Source organism: Corvus cornix, chromosome 2 (assembly GCF_000738735.6).
Source record: "Corvus cornix cornix isolate S_Up_H32 chromosome 2, ASM73873v5, whole genome shotgun sequence".
NCBI lineage: Eukaryota > Metazoa > Chordata > Aves > Passeriformes > Corvidae > Corvus > Corvus cornix.
Window position 1 is genome coordinate 34,112,704 of NC_046333.1, and position 24,662 is coordinate 34,137,365.

A 24,662-nucleotide genomic window follows, 5' to 3' on the forward strand; every position below is an offset into this window, starting at 1 on the left:
TTTGCCCCCTCCCTCCCCCCCCCCGCTCCCCTTCTCAAAGCGGGACTCCGGCTGATCCCTTCAGTCGCATCCCCTCCCCCGCCGCCTCTACACCCCTCAGGGCACCAACTTCGTCCCCAGACCGGGAGCTCGGATCCTTCTTTCCCACCTCCGCAATAAGGTATCTCCACCAGGCTCCCCCCGCCCCGGCCAGCCCTGCCCAGCCCTGCCCTGCCCAGCTCGGCCCAGCCTTCCCTGGGCTCGTGCCGCTTCTCCGCTCCCTGTCTCCCTCCGCCCTGGGAGCGGGGCACTATTTCTCCTCCTCCCTCTGCCTGCCCTGAGCGCCGGGCGCCTGTGGAATGCCGCGCGCGGGGCCCGGCCGCGGCGGCAGGATACACAGCCGGGCCCGCCGCTCGCTATAAGAACCTCCTTGTGAGCGACGCCATTTTAAGACTCTCGCTCGGTTCGGCGCTGGGAGCAGCGGCGGCGCTCGGGGGACACAAACACCGCCGCCCCGTAAGGTCGCCACCCGGGAGCCAGCGGCGGGGGCACCGCCGTGAGAGAGGAGGAGGAGGCGGGGGGACAAGGAAGGAAAGACGGACCGGACCGGGATCGCCTGGGCAGCAACAGCAGCAGCCGCCGCCGGAGCCCGGGGGGACCCTGCGCTCTCCCTTCCTGCAACGTTAGTGCCGCTTTCTCCGGCGGGAACTTGGGGCAAACCCGCGCCGGCCCCCCCCGCGGCCGTGAGGGGGTCCAGGGTGTGCCCGGCGGGAAGGACGGGGCTGGGGGAGGGGGGGAGCGGGGGTGGGAGAGAGGTGGGGGAGCAGGAAAGGAAGAGAGAGAGAGGGCTCTTGTTTTTGGGAGGTCTGGACAGCTGCGTGGCTGCAGGAGCGGCAGCTGCAGCTCCCGAGGTGTCTCTTGGGAAGCTCGTCCTGGGGCGAGGGGGTGGCTGCTCTGGTCTGCGGGAGAAGGCGAGTCCCTGCGCCCGGCTCTGCTCTCGTTTGCAGCAGAACCCGGAGTACTTTAATGACCCTTTATTTTTTTTTTTTAAAGGTTCTCCCTCCCTCCCCCTTCCCTTTTTTAGGGGAGTACTAACTCGCCGGTGGGCTGCAGATCCCCTTTGGCGATAGGAGGGGGAAGAGAGCAGGGTACGGGTTTATTTGTACCGAATATAATTAATCACGGTCACCGCAGTCAGCGGGAGATAACTAATCTGTTGCCTTGTGGGGTTTCGGTCTTAGTGGCATTGCTATTTGCTGGAGAGGTTATGCTGCTGCTGCTGGGTGTCACCGAAATGAAGCTTCCCCAGAGCTGGGAGCAATCAAATTAAGTTTTTTAACATCCACCCTACCAGAGTCTTGTAGGGAATGACTGGGCTCCGGGCGGTGTGGCGGCTCCCAAGCTGCAAGGGGAAGCGCCCGCTGCTTCCCGTGGCCGGCTGGGGGGACCACGGTGGCTCCAGCCTCCCAAAGTAACGCGTTCCTGAGGTGTGGGAATCAACTTGCGGTTACTCCCAGAACTACCTAGGGCACTTATTTCTCATTCCTCTAGGAACAGGGGCTCCAGGTGTGTTGTTTTGTGGTTTGTTGTTTGTTTAAGAAAACAAAGCTTAGTTCATCTCTGTTGTGCGTGATTAGCTACTCCTAGAGTAGCAAGTTTTCTTAAATTTAGCAAAACCTTGAATTCTTCCCTAGGTAAAACTCAATGTAGGACGTTGGTAGTTTCTTTTTGTATCTCTTCCCCAAAACGTTCTCTGAAGATTATCCCTTCTGGAAAGAAAGGACAGACTGTGTGAAGGTACCGTGGGCAACTTGTGACTTTAGGAATAGCGGTGTTGATCTTTGTAATCAGCTACTTCTTGATCTCTTTCTCATGGAGCAGCCATTGTTCTGACACTCTGTATATTCCAGACATCTGTGGTCCTCCCATCCCCCAAAGTATGCAAGTGGTGAATGGAAAGAGGCTGGGCTGGTATGCTGAGGTCGAGGGACGGAAATCAAGGAGGGGTTTTAGTAAAACAGGATCTTTATGTGCTGAGACTACAGTAAAGGCAAAGACAAGAAAACTAGCTGAAGGAGGATCAGGGTTTTCTTGATACTAAGTTCAGACACACCAGAGAGCAACTTTCCAGTTACGATTTTGCTTCTGAATGACATAAAGGTACTACTGCAAGGCTCCAAAAAAAAGCCTAAGTGGCAAAACTTACTGGTGTGTATTGGCCCAAGTTATAATGTGAATTTCAGTACCTAACAGTCCAGGAACCTAATGTTGATCTTGCACTTTTGATAAAAAGATGCTGACAGCTGCAGGTATCTGACGACTGTGTCATTTGTCTAATGGCTGGTACTATTGCAAATGAAGCTGCTTAGGTATTCAGGCAAGAGTTTGAGACTCTCTAAATTCAGCTGTTAGTACAAAGTCATACTGAGTGTCTCACTGTTCTGGGGTTGTTCTAAAGAAAAGTCGTATTTGCTCATCTATTAGTTCAGGTATTTTCTGTTTAGGTATAAACTGATATCCAGGGGAATGTTCACTTTGGTCTATATAGCAGATCATTTCCCAAGATCTAGGGGTGAAATAAGTAAAAACACCTTGTTGGAAAGGACAGTGCCATGCACGACAGCTTCTAGAAGCGAGGATTTCATATGAAGTAAAACTTGATAGGAAAAAATCAGTTCTTCAAATGCTGTGTTACAGCGTTATCAACACAAGCTTCCTTTTTCTTGCCTATGCTATAAATAGGCTGGGCTCTTTGCATGGTGTGTGTCTACTATGGACACCAGCATTTTGCTCTGTGGTGTGTCAGTAACTGGCTTGTGAAACCTGGTTGCCCTTCAGACAAAATGATTTCTTTGTGAAGCAGATGTCCGTCTGTCATGGCTCTGCATCTGAACTAGCATCCTGAAATACTGTGTTCTGAAGAGTTGAACTTGAGGTTTTGGGGATGTTAAGGCAAGAAGTTAGTACTAGCACTGTTCTGATTTTGCAGTATTTTCAGGGGTAGAAAGGGAAGAGGCAGGAATGGAGCAGAAAATACGGCTATTGGAGGCTTCTGTCTCAGAAACTGAAGTCTGAATGTGCAGTCTGAAACTTCTGGATAAGGATGTTTCTGCAAAGTATTGTCTAGTAGGCAGACTAGTGTGCAAATACAGCAGTAATCAAAATCACTTACGTTAATTCATAGTTAAACTGGTAATGCAGGGGTTGTGGTGATCGTGCAGTTACCTGCAGCAAAACTTGTTCTGTGACTGTGGTAGCCTGTATACTATGGCAGGAAAATCAGGACTGACCTTACTTATCTTAAACATCATACTTCACAAAGCCTGATAAAACCTGTGAGAAACTGTGCAGGCAGCTGTGACTTGTTCCTGGGTTCTCACAACGTGCACTTGCAAGCTCTGAGCCCAGTGGCTTGCTGGGTGACTGGGTGGGAACCTAGAAATGGCAAACTCCTTGGCAGTAAGTATTGTGTGTGACTCTTCTTGTCTCTTTAGATAAAATTATTATCCTGGCATGGCAATATTTCTGATTTTCCAGTTAAGCACCGATTGAATTGGCTAGACTTGCCATCATAAGGCAGCCTGACAGTGGTTAACTTTTAATATCCATTTCTGGCACTTGATTCCAAGGTAAAACTTGCTGTAGTCTGTGATCAGGCTTTAGCCCAGGAAGGTAAAGTGTTAAACTGTGCTGGCACTGTGTAGCCTGTGCTGCTTCTCATGAGAAGAAAGGAGCCAGAAAAGTTGTTTAGTTTTTTGGCATTTTGTTCTTTTCTTTTTTCACTGACAGGTAACTTCAAGTGCAAGGGAGAGAACTAATGGAAGTCTAATTCTGGCATTTCTGTGTGGAACACCAAATAGATGAGGTGAGCAGGTGATACATACCTGTAGCTCAGCCTGACCTCATGAATGTGTTAACTCTGATGTGAAAACAAATGCATGCTATGCTTTTGTTGCCTTGGCAAGTATGGGTGCAAATGTTGCTTTACAGAAGAACTTTTTGTTCATGTTCCAAGTTGACTTTAGGAAACAATGTACGTTGGCTGGATTAGTGTTGCAGAAGTGAAGTGCTTGCTCTGTTACTTAATACTAAATTAACTCTGGAACCTTGTTTGAGGACTGACTTAGAAGGTTGAAAGAGTTAATCTCGTATTCTATGTTGCTGCATTTAAAAAACAGTATGAGCTAGCTGGATTTTGCTGGAGTTGGCAGATGCACCGTGTGCACTGTACATGTATTTGCTGGAACCAGCATTTCTGGGCTGACTTACTGTGCTAAATAGACTTGTATAAATTGGAGAACTTTGCCAACTCTGCAGCAACTGTAGCAAGTAGTGCTGTATTGTCCTGGCAACAATTCAGGTGCCCTCCAGTGGCCAGAAATCTTAACATCCTAAAGGTGCTAATAAAAGCAGCTGCCTTGTCAGTTCGCCTTAATTAAGAGTGAGTTGAAGAAACATCTTTTAGTGTCAGACTTCATTAGCACGTCTGTTGTTTAAACAGTCCTTTTTGGAGTGTTGGTGTGCCTTATTGTAAATACATAGTTATTCTGGCAGACAAGCAAAGACAGCCACTTTCAGATTCATAAGTATTTCATTAGTGTCAGTGTAATTATGACTAATCACTCTGGTTTCTTAAACTGTGGAGATTAATGTTTAACATCCAAGTTCAGGGCTGGCTATGTGGTTGCAGTCTAAGAAGAAACTGGATTATGGTAGATACTTCCTGGTTTGGAAGAGATGTTTGCTAAGTTGTTCCTGTATTGGTGTGAAAATGGGCGTTTCAAGTTATGAACAAACAGGAGGGAAAGGTACTTCTGTAACCGTGTCTTTTGTTAGTGATGCACATGGTTGTGTTAAATGACTGCAGAACCATTGTCTTTTTGACACACAAAACTGTGTGGGCAGGGAAACTTGAGGGCTGACAGTGGTTTTGTTCCTGAACTTTGAGTGTTAAATGTGGTATAATATTTGTCTGAATTATCATAGGTTGCCTCTAAATGATCACAATGGCAACTGTTTTTTTTTTTTGTATGTGACTAGGTAAGGCTAAAGAATGAATTTTGATCCTGTCTACTGCCAGCTCTACTACAGTCATCTTACTCAGTGATAAGTATGGGCACATGGACCAAAAGCAGTAAACCAGTGCGTATTTATTACGTGAGTCCTGCTGGCAGACTAAACCTTGGATAGAAACAAAAGCAAGGAAGATGGGAGTACGTATAGTGTAGATAGCTGTGTCCCGCAAGTAAAATGCAGGAGCTCTCTAAGCTGTGATAATAAAACTGCTCTTAATGTTTTGCCCAGCCATGAGGATACTCAAACTTAGTGAATGCTGCACAAAGCCCTAGTGGGAATGTGTGCCAGTGACCCGAAGATCTCAAATCCACTGCTGAACAGAAGTGACTTAGTAACTGTTCTGAGGTTGCTTGCTTGTGGTGCTGGTGCTTAGTTGGTCAAAACAATTAAGACATATGAGTAATTGGGTTGATAATCTTGTTATGAACTTAATGTAAGTTCATAAACGTGAAACTGTCATACCAGTCCTTTAATACTGAGCTACAAACTGCTGTCAAGGGATTGATATGTACATTATGTGAGGAAGTTCATTACTTTTGTTCTCAAGCTGGATGTGTAGCACCAGAGTTGTAGTTGAAGCAGTTTTCATGTCATAACGTTTAAAATTATCATCAACTCCTATCTTGGACAGTCAGGAGGATACTTAGGTACTTGAGATCTATCTTGCCAGTTAATAAAGTGAAAGTTTTTGCTAGTGCTATGGTATGCTTGCGCATGAAAAGCTCTCTTAAATCATTACTTTCAAACATGACCTGATAATTTGTCAACTGGAACACAGCAGCTGCTTATAGCTCTTAGAAATGACCAGAAATTTCTAGAAAGGACAAATAAATACCTAGGGCAGAAAGTGTTTTGTTTGCAGATCTTGTTAGAATCTGCTGGTATAGTTGCCCATGATTTTGAATGTAAAGGATTGTGTTGACAGATCTCTTGTAACTCTTGAATGTTCTCTAGGTAAAGAGCAAAATAACTGTGCTGTGGATCTAAACACTTAATTTCTGAAGTGACAAGATCCAGTGCTGTGAGATTTCAGCTCCTGCAGTATAAGTATGATTTTAATTAAGACTGTGTGACTATGTGAAGAGGTGCTTTCTTTACATTGCATGCTCAGCCATGTGCCTCTGGCCAGCATCAAACAAATTATGTAGGGCACTGCTGATAAGAAATTATAGTGGTAGGTAACTGCTACCAAATGCATTTGGACATATCCATATGTCCCATCAGTCTGTAATTTCTACCAAAGTTTCTCTAGAACGTCTGTCCTAAAGAGTGAAGTACTGTCCATCTCCTTTCTTTCAAAAGGAGAACCTTTACATGATATTGCCAGCTTCATTTTTGGGGAGGCTTCCTAGCAGGTTCCACAGTTTCAAAGTTCATCTTTTAGAATGATAGTGCAGGTTGGTGCCAGGATGATCTTTTATTTCTTTTTTAGTAACTTTCCTGATGTGTTTGTTCTGAATTCTCTTCCAGGTTCTCATAATTTTGTACATTAGCTATCTGATGTATTTGTTGGCTGACAGTGGCTCTCAGACCAATGTTAGCTCTTGCTTTAGTGAGAATTCTAATGGTTGTTTTTAAAAGGGTGCTTAAACCTTAGTACCTGTGAAGACTCTGATGAATTGCACAAGCTGTTAGTGCCTTCATACTGTGTTAGTTGCTTGGAGCACAGCACGGACGGGGCTGCATCTGGAAGAGACCCATCTGCCAGTGAAATCTCCAACCCCCACTTCTGATACCCTTTGTTACCTGAACTGTCAGTCAGTGCAAAGCTGCTCTTCAGCAATTGATTAAAACTACCCACGTTCTGGGTGGCTTTCTGTACTTTAGGTGAGCAAAATGAAATGTGGCTCTTGCTACACTTATGTTATAGTCTCAGCTGCACTTGGAACTTAGGAGTTGTTGAACATTACAAGCTGGGTAGGAAGTATGGTTCCTTACTACCCTGCTTTCCCTTTTAGGAGGAAGGGTAAGGTAAAACAGGTGAGTGTCCTGTCATATCAGAACACTCTGTAGTGCTCCAGAAGTGAAATGTGGCAGATTGGAACCTTACAGCTGTCATAAAGTTCTTGTGGCCCCTTTTCCTCCTCTGCCACATTTGCTTAAGACTGTATTGACTCAAAAACAAGCCTCACGTTTTTTGGAACTTGCAACCCAAGTCTTTTCCTTCACTAGATATTTTTTGAGGAATATGTTCTCTTTTTAAATACTGCTAGCCAAGTGTTTAAGTCAAGATTAGTAGACTGCCTGCATTTCAGTGCCATCAAGGAGTTGTAATCAACTTGGAGAAGTCTAGCAAGAAAGAAATATTTATATATTGTTTGCTTTAGCCAATAGGCACATGAATAGAAACCCTGCTCTGTACTCTTGGTCTTAGATTGCTGAGAACTGAAAATAAAGAGGCAACACGTTATTTTGCAAGTGGCATCAAGGAAAAAAACCCTTACAAAAGATAGTGTAGGGAGGTTCGTCCGCCTTTGTTGAAGAAAGGAATTTTTAGATAATTTCTAAGGCAGAAGACAAAGGCTGAGAAGCCAGAACAATTGATGTAATAGCAATCTGGGATGCCTGAAGGAAAAAGGAAATAATGAATTGAAAATAAAGCAGCAAAGAAGAGTGGCTGAAATAGAGGTAACTTGCAGTGAGTTTTGGCAGATCTGCACCCCTCTCCCACTTTAAATCTGTGGATTATCTGAGCTAGTTTGTTGCCTCTTTCAGCATGTATTAAAGATATTTAAGGCTTGGAAATTGGAACCTTTTAACCATTGAGGTCAGTAAAGCAGATATTCAGATTTCTTAATTTCCTGAAATTTGTTAGGAAAAACAAACCTTAGACTTTCAGTCTTAATAATAAGAGAATTTAAAGACCATTTTAACATTACTATTGTAAATTCTGGGTTCAGAGTCAAATTTACTATGATCTGGTTAGCTAAATCTAAGATAGAATGTATTGCTGTTTGGAAGGCATCTTCTAACTTTCTGCAGGCATCAGTAGAATCTCTTGTCTGAAGTGTTCCTGCTTGGATAAATTTGAGCTGGAGGGATTACACAGGACACTGAGTTCATCACTGGAGAGAGGAGAAATACTTCACTAAGCAAGAACAGCATAGTGGTTGGAGGGAAGGATGCTAGCTAAGCAAATGTTGCTTGAGGAAACAACCAGAGCAATTTTGCCACAAGTTAAAAGTTTATAAATGAGTCTGTTCTGTTGCAGTCCAGGATCAGTAAGATGGATTTCAGTATGGGCCCATGCTGTGGCATTCAGATCAAGATTACTGGTAGCTCTTAGTTTTCAGTGGAACTACTGAAATAGTTTAAGTTACTACTTGGCACAACAGTTAAATATAGTAATATTACTTCATCTCTTGCCATGGCACTTCTTCTGAGGTAGTAGTGAAGGCTATAGATGAATGTTTCTACTGTGTAACCCCCAAAAAAGTAGAAAAGTTTTAAAGCTGTGAAAACCTATGGATATTTTTCCTTTTTAGAGGAAAAAGACTGCATGGTTTGACTTGTTGCCTTTTGGTGTTCCATACTAAGTTTCTTCCACTAGGTTAAGATGTCATAAGTCACCTGAAGACATTTTTACCCACTATTAAAAATCACCCTGTTAAAACCAGAAGGAAGCCTGACATTAATATAAAATACATTAAGTTTTATACTCTGGTTCCTAGTATTGATAATAAGGTAAGCCTTAATTTTGCTATCTCTAAAAACATGCAAGTAGTACCTTGCTTTGTTTAATGTGATAATATGCAGCCCATAGCCATTATTCAAGAGCCACTTTTCAGTGAGTTTCATAGTAGCTTTGGTGCATTAAAGTCCTTAAAGCACTGATGTGCAGAAGTCAGTATTGGTGGGTGACTAATTTCCCAGTAATCAAGGCCTTCTAATACTTGCATATAACTAACTTCAGAATAATCTACACTCACTGTATGTAGCTATTTCTTTTAGAGGGGACAAAGTGGCTGAGGACTGCAAATGCTAATGCTGGAAACAGAATATGGGAATGCTCCTCAGTATTTGTTTACTGGATATGGGAATGTATTTCAGGAAATGTGTTGTTTGTACTCCTCTCTGGTATCTTTGTACAAGGAAAATAAATTTTTAAAAAATGTGATCTTCAGAGTGAAATATGAGCACATTCTGTACCTATTTTCAAAAAGAAGTATCTTCTGTTCATTTTTTACAAAAAATTCTAAACCCCAGCTGTCATTCCTACCACAAGCTCCTAACATTCCTTAAAACACACAACACCAAAACTATCCTTCCAGGACTTTTTAGCAGTCTTACAGAAGCACGTGGTACATGAAGGACTTCCAAAATTACCTCCAAAGGTACTTTAACCAGAGCTCAGTAAAGCCAGATAAAAATTCTCAGTTTTCTTTAGAACCTGCAGGGGATATGGGAGGAGAGAATTTAATCCACATTTGGATAAGGAATAATTAGAAGTTTACCACAGTTTGGATCATGTCTTCACAAGACTAAGATCAATAGAACTAGGTCTGTCTGTTGCAAGAGCTTGTATCTGGGGCTTAGGTTAGACCAAAAATTGCTTAGAGACAGTTCAGCCACTCTTGCCTAAAGTGCCTTTATACCATGAAAGCTTTTTTCCTGATGTTTCCACTGTCAGTATTGTCATACTTGGATGATTCCTCCTCCCCCACATTTTGTTTTCTAGAAAACAGGCGAACAACTTCCAAGGGAAGATTAAAAAGGGTTGTTTTGTTGTGATTTGTTTTTTAATTCCTTAATTGGATGTATTTTCCAAATTCCCAACTTGAAAACTAAGGTTAATTAGGAAGCTTCTGCTACATTAAGAACTGAAAATATAAGGACTTGGGTCACAGAAATGAGTGCTCTCCAATGTTATTAGCAGTGGACCTGCTGTTGCCTGTATATTTTGGCTGTGGATTTTTATAAAGAAGATATACAGGTAACAGGCAGGCAGCTAAGACCAGTTACAAAATCAGACCCAAAGAATGCTTTCACTAACACCTTGGGAATGGTTGGAATAATTTCAGAGCACTTGGATAAAAACTATTTTCCAGTACAGGTACTTCTCTTCACTTGTGTGTACATGATACACATTTTTAATTGCTGTTAACTGTCAGAAGATGAAGATGATGTGCCTGTTCTATGTAACAAATGTGTCATTCAGAGCTGGTGGGTAGTTTAAAGATGCAGTTGCTTGGCCTGTCCTAGATAAGACAGAAATGTAGAAGAGGAAAACATGGTCAGTAGGTGTGTTTGTGTGCAGTAACTCATGGTGTTTGGATGGATCAGTCTGGATTTCTCCTGCATGTTTTAGTAACATACTACTCTCACACAAAGGATTTATGGCAGACTTGCAAACTTTGACTTGCTTTATAAAGGTGGCAGGGATCGGGAGGGAACTGCTTATCAGATCAGGTGTAATTTGAGTCACTCTTACTGAAGAGAATTGTTCAGGTTTGAGAACTACTGTAGGCTTGTTGATTTTCTTGGCATATGTGGAACTATTGTCCAAAATCAGAAATTAATATCTAATAAAAATACATGATCAGAAATAATACATTATACTTCTTACATTCCTTTTGAAAAATCAAGAAATTTGAATTGTCTTCTGTAATAATTTGAAATTATTAGCTCATGTGCCTTCTAAGCTTGCAGAACCATTTTTCCCAGTTTTTTAGACTGGGACAGATGCCATGCAATATAGCCTAGTGCAACATCTTGAATTGCTCTTCACATGAGTTTTTTTAATACATAGTCTAAAAAGCTCCAACCTCCATTTAAACACAGAACTGGTGATGCTTGCTAAGCAAGTAGATAACTCTCATAGGTCAGGAGGAGATTTTTGAGAAGTGAAGAGTCCTATAACTCCTTGTAGTACAACCATGTGAACCATGTAACGTGATATTTACCAAATTCCAATTTCCTAGTATCTTCTAGTCTTCAAAAACAGCAAAGCTTGCAGAAGCTTGCTGTTATGCTGAAGTTTGTTTGTAAAGTATGCTGAGGACTTCTGTCTCTTCCTGATGGCTGAGATGTGTTTGGCTGACCTTGTACTGATCCAGTTTGTCAGGAAAATGAGCAGCACAGATGTTTGTACCTAAGCCTGGTGGTGTCGCTCCCTTTGTAGGTGTGTTGGTTAACCTTGACAGTGGCAAACAGGAAGACAAAGTCAGCAGCTTGCCTGGACTCAGCTTACCCCCTGTTGAAATTAGAAGAGAATGTGAAGGAAAAGATGAGAGAATGTTTAAGTGCAGAAAACCTAAAATCAAACCCTGGCTACTTTTGTTTGGCAGTTAGTTTGGACTTCGAGGATTAAACCCAATTCCCCATGTAAATAATAATAAAAAAAAGCTACCAGGAATTGCTGGGGGGCTACAGGTGTATGAAGTGCAGATCGGGATGTTGGAACTTGCAGATGGAGTTAGCAGGCTGATCTAGGGTCAGCATTCCAAAGACTGAATGTCTGACTGGTAATGTATTTCTGAACACATAGTATTTCTTCATTGCTGTTTTGTAGATGTTTGTCAGTGTTATTTTGGAATAGTGCTGCAGTTCAGTGGCTACTCTGGTCTGTTGGATTTTACCTAATGGTAGAGCTGCTCTTCTGATCTCTTCAGGCTGCTGAAATGGAAACAGCAATTTCAGAGTGCAGGTGCTATAAGCCAGTTGCCTTCACTGGTGCAGAATTCAACGGTGGAGAAAATTATAAGTGTTCCCAAGCCCCTTACTGCAAATAGGAATCTCAGGTGGTAGTAAATGTCTCAAAGCATAGTCACTGCTCTTAACATACTGGTAGATGAACCAGTTGACTTCAAAACTAGTTTGGTGATCCTTTTTTTAGCATAGTCCTGATGGGAGGAGATGGCAAAGTTATGATAAAAATAGATCTTTTTTGTGCTAAGCATATTGAAAACTTCTTATGGCAGCTAGAATATGCCAAATTTTTTATTGGCAGTGTCACATTTCACTTAGAGTGAGGACTACAGGGAGCAAGGATACAAATTTTACTGTTAGTGCTATTCCCTTCTTTCTGTTTGGAAGGTGTTAGTGGAATTTGCAGTGTAATGCAGAAGACCTGCAGAGAACTATCAAGCTTCTGTATAGGCACTTCCTCAGCTTAGCTACTCATTAGAATTTTTTAATCAATGGTGAACATGATTTAAGCTTTTCCTTCCACTTGCCACTGCTACTCTCAAACGCCTAACAGTATGGAAGAATCCAGTGGTAAGGGAGGGACTGTCTGTTGTCAGCACATCCTCTATGCACATTGTCAAGGACAGACTCTGAGTTGACCTGTCTCTTCCATGCTGTGGAGTAGGACCAGTTTAGAGTTTCCAGCTGCACAGCAGGATGCTTTTATTGTATGTTGTGTAATGTCTTATATCAGCTTAATGCTGCTTATCTGCTGCAGATGCAGATCTACTGTCCGTTTTAAAAGAGCCAGGGAACGGTTGCTGCCAAAAGTGGGAGTGCAGAGTCAGGACAAACAGCACTGGCATTTGTAAAGCAAAGCAACAAGATTGCTTGGGGTGTTGGAGTATCTTGCAGCTGGCTCAGAGTCAGTGAAATACAAGTTTGTGCCACCTATCCAGTGAGACTTTTAAACTGCAGGCCTGTCCTCTGTTTAATTATGATTTTCAAAAAAGTACTCCTGAAGGAAACTTAAACTGGGAAATCTGCCTTTACACAAATACAGCATCAGGTGTACTTTATTCTCCTGGTGCAGCACTGCAGACCTGTCCTTTCAGGGATTAGTGCCTTGCCTTTACTTCATTGTGCCGGAATGTTTTGGTCGGCACAGCTCTAACACCTAATGATGGCACATTGAAAGCTGATGGTTGCAAGAGGTGGTTTTGCTCCCTGCACAAGCTACCACTACAAATGTTTCTGCTTGGCTGGCTCCCAGAATAGGCTGTCACCAGCTCTGTCTGTGCTGGAAACAGTGTGGGACTGTGGGACAGAGGGGGGAAGGGGAGCAAATGAAATAAAAGTGACCCATTCTGGAGCTGTAGCCTCAAATTTCTCTTTCTGGGTTAGTGAAGAGACAGCTACAGATTTATGGTACAAATACCATAAATCACAAATATGGTACAATATTTGTGGTACAAATTTATGGTACAAATACCATAAAACCATATTGCTTGGTGATATCAATTGGAGGTGCATACTGAAAATTTGGATAGGTCATTTGATCATATTTCAGCCTCCTGCCCCCAATTATCTTGGCTTTCTGTGCAAAAAATAAAAATTAGTTTGGTGAATCAATGTGTGTGCAACTGAAGGACAGGTTTGTTTTTTGTTTTTTTTTTTTTTTATAAAGCTGGTTCAATTTTTAGTTTTAACTTCAAGGAAGAGCTTTGTGTAGGAAGAAACCTTTATTCTTATGGTACAGGAAGGGAGTAAACTAGGAGGTTACAATTACAATTCTTTAGGTACTCTTTGTGCCACTGAAATAATAGCAGCTTGCCTTACATGGTCATTTCAGCTTTCCCCATGAAAATTCAGTCGTAGCCCTGTATCAAACAGTTTTTCTAGTATCTTCTAAGTAGTTAATCTTTGAGAGAAATGAGGAAGTCTGACATTTAGCCATTGTCTTTGTGGCATTTCCAAACTCTGGAATTTAATGTCTGGACTTCATCTTAAGCAAAGATAGAGGAGTAAAAAATTAGCTCTGTCACGGTCAGCCTTCAATTCTTGTTCTCTTGCAGCTCTAAGAGAATATCTTACGTATAACCTGACAGAAGAAGTCTGGGTGATACATCATGTTCTTATGCATGTCTGTCCATGGGGCTTTGCTAATTAGCATTTGAGTATACTCACTGTAGTAATGAAATGGCAAGATGTGCCAAGCCTTAGTTTGCAATTCTAGTGTTCTTAATGTGAAATCCTGTCTTACTAGTCTGATTAGTGTTTAATAAGTTCTAACCTTGCTCTTTTTTAGGATCTCTGAAAGGGCGCAGGAAAGAGTTCTGGGAGCATAACAAGGAACATGGCAACTCAAGGTACATAATAAGTTGCAATTTCTGTTACTAGAATCTAGAAGACTCCTTATTCCTTTTTTTTTAACTTTTCAAAGTCACTTGACTTGGATTGAATAACATCTGCTATATTACAGTAATTAATAGTTTACACTGGAAATCAAACCTTCAGACAAGTTTCTTGTAAGCATTTTGGGTCCCTTAAGTACAGTCAAGTACATAACCACGGCATGTGGAAAAGGGAACCTTTAAGCAGTAGGTCAGGACAGCCACAATAGCAGTGATTGTTCTGCCTGTTCCTCAGGTTTACATGTCTGCATTGGTTCAGTGTAAAGCCTCAGTTTAAAATTGCTGCTCACTTGCAGTGCTGGGTTGAGGTAGTTGTTTATAACAATTCATTTTAATTTAAAATCTGTGTCATCTCTAGTAGGATTAATACATGCTGGAGTAATTGAACTAAACTTAATTGTTCACCAATGGTTTTTTACAGCTGACTTGATGGAGCTGGATATGGCAATGGAGCCAGACAGAAAAGCAGCAGTCAGTCATTGGCAACAGCAGTCATATCTGGACTCTGGTATCCATTCTGGTGCCACAACAACTGCTCCCTCCTTGAGTGGCAAGGGAAATCCTGAAGAAGAAGATGTGGACACAACACAAGTGCTGTACGAGTGGGAGCAGGGGTTCTCTCAGTCCTTCACCCAGGAGCAAGTTGCAGGTAAGGCCTTTCCTATTACACCGGTTTGCTTGGACATGCAGTTCAACAATACAGAAACCTAACAACACAGTTATTGCCAATCTGGATGATGAGCTTTTTATTCCTAGTCTGAGGTTACTATGACTTGCCTTGTTTTCAGATATTGATGGCCAGTATGCAATGACTAGAGCTCAGAGGGTGCGTGCAGCTATGTTCCCTGAAACACTGGATGAAGGAATGCAAATCCCATCCACGCAGTTTGATGCAGCTCATCCAACTAATGTGCAGCGCCTGGCTGAGCCATCCCAGATGTTAAAACATGCTGTTGTTAATTTGATAAACTACCAAGATGATGCTGAACTTGCAACTCGTGCAATCCCAGAACTGACCAAACTGTTGAACGATGAGGACCAGGTAAGTGTTTTCTTTGCCTGGGTAAAGCTTGCTTTTGGAGCATCTTCAATGGCCTTAAAACTAAAAGCTTTATTCAAACACTTGTGTTAGGTGGTGGTGAACAAGGCTGCAGTTATGGTTCATCAGCTGTCCAAAAAGGAAGCGTCCCGCCATGCCATTATGAGATCTCCTCAGATGGTGTCTGCCATTGTACGTACCATGCAAAACACAAACGACGTGGAGACAGCCCGGTGTACTGCAGGGACGCTACACAACCTCTCACATCACCGTGAAGGCTTGCTGGCAATCTTCAAATCAGGAGGCATCCCTGCTTTGGTTAAAATGCTGGGGTATGTGCACTACTGAGGCAGTACTTGTGTTTTGCAGTTGGGTGTGCTAGGAGCCAGGTGCTCATGAGGATTTTCCCTTCTTTAGGTCCCCGGTGGACTCTGTGCTGTTCTATGCCATTACAACTCTTCACAATCTCCTGTTACATCAGGAAGGAGCCAAGATGGCTGTCCGTCTCGCTGGTGGGCTGCAGAAAATGGTGGCTTTGCTCAACAAGACAAATGTCAAATTCTTGGCCATCACAACAGACTGCCTTCAGATTTTAGCATATGGCAATCAAGAAAGTAAGGTAGGTGCCTTTGATGCTGAAATACTTAAAATGAGCAAGCATGTAATGAATGGCCCGACAGTTCTTGTGTACTGACCTCCTGACTCTGAATCTCCAGCCATGTGCCACTGGCTTTTGCCAGTCCTGACCTTGCAAAAGGGGAGGGATACAGGAATTATCTTGCAGAAATGCTGCTGTGCTTCTAGGGAGAATTTAAGAACTTAAGAGTCCACATAAGCAGATGGGAATGTTTTTTTAGGGAACTGTAACCATGAGGGGTGTAAGCCAGCAACATTTACTACCTGCTGACGTGCGTAGGAAGTGACAGACAAATATTATTTTTGCTGTCTTTCAGCTGATTATTCTGGCAAGTGGTGGACCCCAGGCTTTAGTAAACATAATGAGGACCTATACTTATGAGAAACTATTGTGGACCACAAGTAGGGTGCTGAAGGTGTTGTCAGTCTGCTCCAGCAACAAACCTGCTATTGTTGAGGCTGGTAAGTACATTGTACTCATGCTAACTTAAACATCTATGTAGTACTTTGGGATCAATTCATTCCACCAAGAACAGAAATTGCCAGCATGAAAAAATGAACTCGGGTTGGTCCTTAAGTCCATAACCAGGTTTGGAAGCCTTTTGTATACAGAAGTATAAAAGGATGGCTGTTTTAAGTAACTCCACTGTGTTGTTAACTGGGTGGCATTAGTGGCTGAGTGTTGTCAGGATGCATCCCTGAGAACATGCACACATTTAAAAGGCCCAGTGTCACATAGGGAATTTCAAGGGCTTATTTTCCTATGTGAAGAAGGGCTAGGGCCCAGCCATATTGTGATATTAACAGCAAGAAGGATCCAAAAGCTTGTGAGATTTTGCACTCAGACTTTAAGGAAGAGAAGGATCTCACTGCTCACAAGATGAGCGTCAGAATACAGTGTCGAATCTGAGTAATGGTGTCAAATCTGTACCATCTTCCAGGTGGGATGCAAGCTTTGGGGCTCCACCTCACAGATCCAAGCCAGCGTCTTGTCCAGAACTGTCTCTGGACTCTGAGAAATCTGTCAGATGCTGCAACAAAGCAGGTAAAGGGCTCTTCTGAGGCTCTTCTGTTGACTTCAAAAGTCAACACAGTGGAAGAGAAGACTTAACTTTTTCTTCCCTCTTTTTCTGCAGGAGGGCATGGAAGGCCTTCTAGGAACTCTAGTTCAGCTTTTAGGATCAGATGATATTAATGTTGTGACTTGTGCTGCTGGCATCCTTTCTAACCTTACCTGCAACAACTACAAGAACAAGATGATGGTGTGCCAGGTTGGTGGCATCGAGGCTCTCGTGCGCACAGTTCTCCGGGCTGGAGACAGGGAAGACATCACGGAACCCGCAATCTGTGCGCTCCGTCACCTCACCAGCAGACACCAAGAAGCAGAGATGGCTCAAAATGCAGTTCGCCTCCATTATGGACTCCCAGTGGTGGTAAAGCTGTTGCATCCACCCTCACACTGGCCTTTGATCAAGGTAAATGATTAAAAGCTGCCAGAGCAGAAACTGAAAACTGTTGTTTTTTAAAATGTAACTTTAAAAGTGAAAAATACTTTGTTTCCAAGGTGTTGGGGGTGCAATTTGTCTGATGGAGAAGTTGCTTCAGTTGAGCAACTTCATGTTTTTTCTTAGAGATTTAAACATTTGAGATGAACTGATTAAAAAAGTCACTAACAGTAAGCACTCCCCTTGTGCTCTCGTTCCCCACCTGTTCCTTACCTGCAGGCTACTGTTGGCTTGATCCGCAACCTGGCTCTGTGTCCTGCAAACCATGCCCCGCTGCGTGAACAAGGTGCTATTCCAAGGCTAGTGCAGTTGCTGGTTAGAGCACACCAGGATACTCAGCGACGCACTTCCATGGGTGGGACACAACAGCAGTTTGTGGTAAGTGCCCTCTCCTGGCACTGCATCTCTAAAAGTTCTCTCCAACTCCTCGTTTGTCAGTGCACCTCAGCCCAGCAGTGCTTGGGCTAAAGAACTGTCGTCTTATTTGCTCTAGTTCATGTTATTCTCTGTGTGCATATAGCTCTGTCTTGGCAGACCTGAGATTTTTCTTAAATAAATAAGAATTCCAAAACTTTGGTTCTTATTTTAATAAGAACCTCTTGAGCATTTAATTCTGAACGTTATAGCTCACAGAAATACTGGTACTGCCTACAAGTAATTCTCTACCAAGAAATGAGAGCTCCCTTATCCTCCTCAGAAGAATAGGTTTAAGAATGCTATCACACCTTACTGCATATTTGCAAGGGTGCTGTAGAAGTATTGAGAAGTTGTGCAGGCTCCATACTCATTACCTGTTCAGGTCAGTGTGACAAGATCAGTCTCAATTTGATTATTTTTATCCTGTTAAACACATTAACAAAGGGGAAGTTTGCTTAGCACAGCAAATGGAAGCAGCATCTACTAGTACAGGCTGTAGTTAATTTGTGCAGAGGCAGGAAGGGTCCTCTTTGTTACTGGCAACTGCTTTTTCCAGCTCAGTAACTGCCAGGCTAATGCAGGTTATAGAAAGAGATGGTGTTACCAGAGGTGAAGTTCATAATAACAACCACTGAGGCGTTCCACTGAGATGTGTCACATACTGAATTTGGGTGGGTAAACTGGGCTGACTCCCAGCAGGGGTTTGAAGGCCAGCACTTGGTGGGGAAGGGGGTATGTGCAGGGGACAGGTTTGGTTGATTAGCTGAAACTGCTGATTGAGTTTTTGACAGTCACTTAAGAACTTGAGAGCACACAGTATCTCAAATTCAGAAACGCCTTTTCTCTCCATAACTAGGAGGGTGTGCGTATGGAAGAAATCGTCGAGGGTTGCACTGGAGCCCTGCACATTCTTGCACGTGATGTTCATAATCGAATCGTAATCAGGGGTCTAAATACCATTCCACTATTTGTGCAGGTAAGTAAGTGCTCAAGACAGCACTGTAGTACATATTAGGAAAAGAAGCAAAATAGCTCTTGCACTTTCTGGCTAGAACTGCTAAGTCAGAGTGTGCTGAAGAGCTCGTTTCAAGTGGAGGAGCTAAAGAACCCTCGTGTTTTGGTTGCAGTTGTTGTACTCTCCCATTGAGAATATCCAGAGAGTAGCTGCTGGTGTGCTTTGTGAACTGGCTCAAGACAAGGAGGCAGCTGAAGCAATCGAAGCTGAAGGTGCAACTGCTCCTTTAACAGAACTGCTTCATTCTAGGAATGAGGGTGTTGGTAAGTGAACTTAAGGCCGGTTTCATACTTGTGTTAGAAGAGCTGATAGAAGTCTTGACCTCTACTAAAATCACTCTTCCTTTGGGCAGCAACCTATGCAGCTGCAGTGCTGTTCAGAATGTCTGAGGACAAACCACAGGACTATAAGAAGCGACTTTCGGTTGAATTGACAAGCTCCCTGTTCCGGACCGAGCCAATGGCTTGGAATGAGGTGGGTTCTGTCTTCTGTGTTAACAGTTCCCTGGGGAGATCTCGCTTCTATGTCCTTCCTTCTTCCACCAGAGAAGTGTAAATGCCATCAGTGATACAGGCCCAGCTTTACATAGCTTTTGTGGTGGCTGTACCTTCTTTACTCTCTCTCTGAGTTCAGGTGCAGCAAACCTGCAGTAAGTAGCCTTCAAGCTGCTTTTTCCCTGGCAGAGAGGAAGAGTCTGTTCTCTGCTGCTGCTGAAGTGTGTAAAGCTCATTATGTTTGCTAGTGTGCAAAGCTGTATATAAGAACTTCGTACTTTTCTGTGTTGCTTGTCAAAACCTAATGAACTCTGGGTGCAAAAATAGAAACACGAGTGATATGAGGGAAGCATAAATATAAAATGTATCTTGTGAGGCTTCTATCAAGCCAACAATGCAGGATTAGTAGTCTTGGGCTGGAAATGCAACCTTTCCTGAGAACTGAGATTTCAGACTTGAATATGTTTGCAGACTCATTATCACACATGGCCTTTTTTTCATGTTTAAGGGGCTACACAGTGAATTGAGACTGAAGTCAGTCTGTGTGCATGGGATACAGGGAAGGCTTCACTAATTCTTTGTCTTCCCACAAATTCTTAAGATTTAGGAGCCTAGCTTGTCTTATCTTGTAGGTATCTACTCCATAAAGGGCAGTAGCCTTTGATTTGTAGTATTTCAGTGCTTACTCTTCTGTTTTCCTAAAATCTGTATCTACCACGAGAATGTGCAGGGGGGGGAGCTAAAGTGCAGTATCTCTTTGAGATTGGAGTTAGGCAGTTGCTCTGCAGGCAGGCAGTTACTTCTGTGATTGATTGAACAAATGGGAGAGGTTCCTTTAAAAGCTTTGTTGCTGGCTTGGGAATATCTGACTTGCAGGATCTGGACAGGTGTACCTGAGAAGTGTTCCTAGACCTACCCCATCTTTTTCATTCCCAGACAGAACCCTCTTTCCAGTGATCTGTGGAATTGCATGTTGGATGCAGATACTTAGCTAAAAAGGCATTTTATGTTGACAGCAGTGCTGCAGTGCTCACTGCAGAGGAGTTGTTCAAAGGGATCTGGGGCAAGCTTCACAACTTTTTAAACTCAGAATTACAGTGCTGGGCAAAAGACCTGATGTTAAATCTGTTTTGTAATTCTTTGTGTGCACATAGACAGCGGATCTCGGACTGGATATTGGTGCCCAGGGAGAGCCTCTTGGATACCGCCCAGATGGTATGTGTCTTCTGTTCCCGTTGACTAAACTTTAAACTGGATGAAGTCAAGTCATAGATTTTAAAGGAGAACTGCAAATGAGTGAAGAGTGAATTTACTCTTCAGCAAGGTATTGCAAACTGACAGGCAGATGGGGAACTGCCAGTTCAAATAACCAGTTTCTGCAGCACCACTGGCAGCACTGAAATGGGAGCTGTATGAACATGCAAAACCAGTGTCTCTTGTCTGAGTCCTGTGGGAACACCTCCTGCTGAGCTGTTGTTTCCACAAATCTTTTACATTCCTTACAAATGGACTTGACAATTCCAACAGTGCAGTTTTTCTTTAAAACAACAAAGCTGGTATTGAATGCGTTAGTCTGTAAGTGTCTATAGATTTGAACGCAAGCCTATCCCTAAGGATTCTGAGCTATTTTTGACTAGTCTTTCAGAAGCAAGTCTACAGTCTTGGAGCCTGGTTTTGCTGCAGTATTGTTGAATTTTAGTAGTGTTGATTGTGCAGACTAATGGCTTGGCTGGAATCTGCTCGTGCTTCTGACTGCAGTGTGCTTTGTCTGCAGAATCCTACTGGAAGGCTGTTCCGGACAATGGAATAGCCGTTAAGGGCAGGCACCAGATTGTGTTGAACTTGGCTGAACTAGAAAACAATTAGATGGCTACATGATCTCCTCACACACTGATACTTGCAGCTTCTGATGCATCTAACATCTGTTAACATTATGCTTTTTTTCCCTCTGCCACCTTTAACTTTCTTAGATCCTAGCTACCGTTCTTTCCACTCTGGCGGATACGGTCAGGATGCCTTGGGTATGGACCCTATGATGGAACATGAAATGGGTGGCCACCACCCTGGTGCTGACTACCCAGTTGATGGTCTGCCAGATCTTGGCCATGCCCAGGATCTTATGGATGGGCTGCCTCCAGGTGACAGTAATCAGTTGGCCTGGTTCGATACTGACCTGTAAATCATCCTTTAGGTAAGAAGCTCCAACCTTGAATTTCAAAACAAAACAAAAAGAGAAAAACAGCTGACTGGACTGAGGACTTGGTTGGCAGGGAGGGATTGGCTCAATTGGGTCCCAGTGTGCCAGAATAATGAATAAATGCTCTGGAAACACACAATCAGCACACTCCAAACTGACTTCTGCTGTGAAGTGTGGAAGTAATTAACTGTAATGTCTTGTGCACCGGCTTCATGCAGTCTTTGTGTTACAACAGCCCTTTACAACTCGGGAGCACTGACACCTGTGTTTTTCTCTTTGCAGCTGTATCATCTGAGTGAACTTGCATTGATTGGCCTGTAGAGTTGCTGAGAGGGCTCGAGGGGTGGGCTAGTATCTCAGAAAGTGCCTGACACACTAACCAAGCTGAGTTTCCTATGGGAACAATTGAAGTAAACTTTTTGTTCTGGTCCTTTTTGGTCGAGGAGTAATAATACAAATGGATTTTGGGAGTGATTCAAGAAATGAAGAATGCACAAGAATGAATTGCAAGATGGAATTTATCAAACCCTAGCCTTGCTTGTTAAAAATTTATTATTTTTTTTAAATCTCTGTAATGGTACTGACCTTGCTTGCTTTGGAAGTAGCCTTTCTTTTTGCAGTAATTGTTGTTAGTTTTTTTTAAAGTCTCTCGTAGTATTAAGTTATAGTGAATATGCTACAGCAGTTTCTAATTTTTAAGGATTGAGTAAAGGTGTAGAACACTAATTCATAATCGCTCTAACTGTATTCTGAATAAAGTGTAACATTGTGTAGCTTTTTTGTATAAAAAACTAGACAAATAGAAATGGTCCAATTAGTTTCCTTTTTAATATGCTTAAAATAAGCAGGTGGATCTATTTCATGTTTTTGATCAAAAACTTTATCTGGGATATGTCTGGGTAGGGGCCAGTAAGAACTGTTTATTTGGAACCTTGTATTGGACAGTTTACCAGTTGCCTTTTATCCCAAAGTTATTGTAGCCTGCTGTGACACAGATGCTTCATGAGAAAAATGCAGTTATAAAATGGTTCAAAATTAAAGTAAACTTTTAATTCACTCTGTGTCAAATTATTTCAGATCACAAAGTATATTTGTCTGTTAAGAAATAGCCCTGGATTTTTGCACAGCCACTTTAGTGTGGGGGGAGTGAAGAATAATTTACCTCTTTGATCCCACTATGGCACAGTTCCCCTTCCTAGCCTGGAGCTTTCTTGCTGCAGGCCTCTGTGGCACCATCTTTCCCTGCTTTGCTTTGGCAGGTTCCTCAGCATGTGGCAGGGTCTAGCCAGATGTGAGGCAACTCCACTGTGTGCTAGGCCTGCCAGCCTCAGAGCTCTTCTGGGCTTCAAAAAGGACCAACAGCCTCTTGCCTCAGCTCCCCTCAGCGGTGCCCCATCACTAAGGGTGGGTGAAAAGATCAGCAGGTTCAATGGCTCAAAGCCTTTTTCATGTGTCCTTAGTGTTCAGAGCTGGGTGGAAGTGGGAATCTGTGTGACTGGAAGGGGACAAAGTGGTTCTGAGACTGCTGGCTCAGCCACAGACTGCACATCTGCACCGTGCAGCTGTCACCAGCTCTGTGGGAGCAACACTCTCGGCACTTCCACTCCAGGCAGCAGTTTGCCAGCAGATCAGAGCAGGCCTTGGCTGCACAGACTCCTGGCTCAAGATGCTGAAAGCGACTGCAGCAGCCTGCTTCCCCTTCCACTGCAGAGGGAAAGGTCTCACCCAAGGAATTCAGCTTTGTTCCTCTCGCCACACTCAGCTGCTTGACTTGTACTGTGAAACACTAGACCAAATAAGAGCCAGCACTCAACTCTTCCCTGTTTCTAGTAACTCCAGCTGTTAAGCTATGCAATTTGATATTTGAAGTAATGTAATAAAACACACAAGGTGAAATCTGTTTACCTGGGGCTGTTTGCTTGCTTCCACAGACTCCAGGTACCAGGGCTGTCTGAGAGGGGTGTAGCAGCAGCTCTCATAGGCACCTGTGCTTGGTGAGTGCAGCAAGAACATGGAGTTGCTGCACTGACAGATGCCAACCACAGCACATGCAGAGAAGAATTCAACTCTTCACACACTCTGGGATCTGCAAGCTCTAGGGGACCCTTTCTGGGGTACTGGCTTTTACTGGGGCTTTGGCAAACTGCCAGGGTCATCATCACACCTCAAAGAGCCGTAGCCAGGAGTGTTGGCAGCTGAGCAGAAACTTGGGTACCATCTATCATCCTTACATGCCACATACTCATAGCCTCTGTGTGATCACAGTGGTTGGGTACTGGTTGCTTGAGGTGAACAATATTGTCTGTCTTGATAAAAAGGTATTTTCTAGTGCCAGTCACAAGCCTGAGGTGACTCCTTAAGATGAACAGCCGAGGCAGTCACCTGCTCCAAAAGATAAATGAGCATTTCTAACAGCAGCTTGAAATAGTGAAACACTTTATATTGTGAAGTAACTCTACTATTTATTTAATTTACACTTTCAAGCTATCAAATACTTGAGCTACATCATGTAATGCCAGCAAGGCAAAGTAGTAACCAAGAATTCATCCTTACAGGGGTTTAAAAAACAAACCACCACCCCCTTGATCCCAAACCAGCTTCCCTCCCTTCCTGAGCCAGCCCAAATTCTGCATATGCTGCAGCTCAGATTGCTAAATGAGTTACATCTGCTCAGCTCATGAGGGTGTTCCTGCAGGACTGAAGTGATGAGCAGGTTACACAACCTGCATGTTTCCAAAGGCTGGTCAAAAATGGTTCACTTGGGAGTCTTGATATTTTCATGTCCCAGTGTTCTCAGAATTTCAAATGCCAAAGAAGCAACAGCAATGTCAGCGTGAGAGCTAGGAATTAAAACCAGTAACATCTATTAGACATCCTCAGGAGAAAAAAATGTTTTGTTCAAATTCCACATTTGCCTTTATCTATGCTGGAAAACTCTGAGTAGCCATTAACTGCACTCTCTACCTGCTTTTTGTTAAGCAGTAACGTAACCAGTGATTCTGCCCTGTAGCCACTCGTGTAGAAATGAATTTGAGCTCAAACTCCCAGTAACTGCTACCTCACTCAACCTCCTCTGTAAAAGAAAGCAGATAGAATTTATCATACACCCCGTGACTCCACACACACACACTTCCAGCTTGACAGAAAGATGTATTTTCACACACACACAGCCCTCTGCCTGCAGCGCTGCTCTGCACAGGCAGGCACTGCCACTGCAGGTGTTGCCCACCTCCTGCAAGGAGGAGCGACAGTCCCTCCAACCA

The 24,662-nt window shown here is 43.1% G+C and overlaps 2 protein-coding genes across 14 annotated transcripts in view; one reads left to right on the plus strand and one right to left on the minus strand.

Annotated features, from left to right (window-relative positions):
- ULK4 (unc-51 like kinase 4) overlaps nucleotides 1–24,662 on the minus strand; it is a 255,460-nt gene that overhangs the window by 13,483 nt on the left and 217,315 nt on the right. For 10 of the 11 annotated variants that reach the window (XM_039570876.1, XM_039570906.1, XM_039570894.1 and 7 more), the window contains one exon: nucleotides 22,041–24,239. The exons of the other annotated variant lie outside the window; for it this stretch is intronic. In XM_039570876.1, coding sequence (XP_039426810.1) covers nucleotides 24,155–24,239 — 85 coding nt within the window. In that variant the 3' untranslated portion in view covers nucleotides 22,041–24,154. Of the gene's footprint in view, nucleotides 1–22,040; nucleotides 24,240–24,662 lie in introns of those variants that run through there. 11 annotated transcript variants of the gene reach the window in all.
- CTNNB1 (catenin beta 1) lies at nucleotides 395–22,455 on the plus strand. 3 transcript variants are annotated; one of them, XM_039570925.1, is made up of 17 exons: nucleotides 404–661; nucleotides 3,769–3,844; nucleotides 13,991–14,051; nucleotides 14,518–14,745; nucleotides 14,885–15,138; nucleotides 15,229–15,467; nucleotides 15,553–15,754; nucleotides 16,089–16,233; nucleotides 16,713–16,816; nucleotides 16,908–17,246; nucleotides 17,496–17,654; nucleotides 18,550–18,669; nucleotides 18,821–18,971; nucleotides 19,061–19,182; nucleotides 20,357–20,417; nucleotides 21,173–21,393; nucleotides 21,682–22,455. In XM_039570925.1, the coding sequence occupies exons 3-16, from the start codon at nucleotides 14,039–14,041 to the stop codon at nucleotides 21,379–21,381; spliced, it is 2,346 nt and encodes a 781-aa protein (XP_039426859.1). In that variant the 5' UTR covers nucleotides 404–661; nucleotides 3,769–3,844; nucleotides 13,991–14,038; the 3' UTR covers nucleotides 21,382–21,393; nucleotides 21,682–22,455. The 3 variants fall into 3 exon arrangements, with proteins under 3 accessions (XP_039426858.1, XP_039426861.1, XP_039426859.1); XM_039570924.1 differs by lacking the exon at nucleotides 3,769–3,844 and having other exon boundaries at nucleotides 395–661; XM_039570927.1 differs by lacking the exons at nucleotides 3,769–3,844; nucleotides 21,173–21,393 and having other exon boundaries at nucleotides 399–661.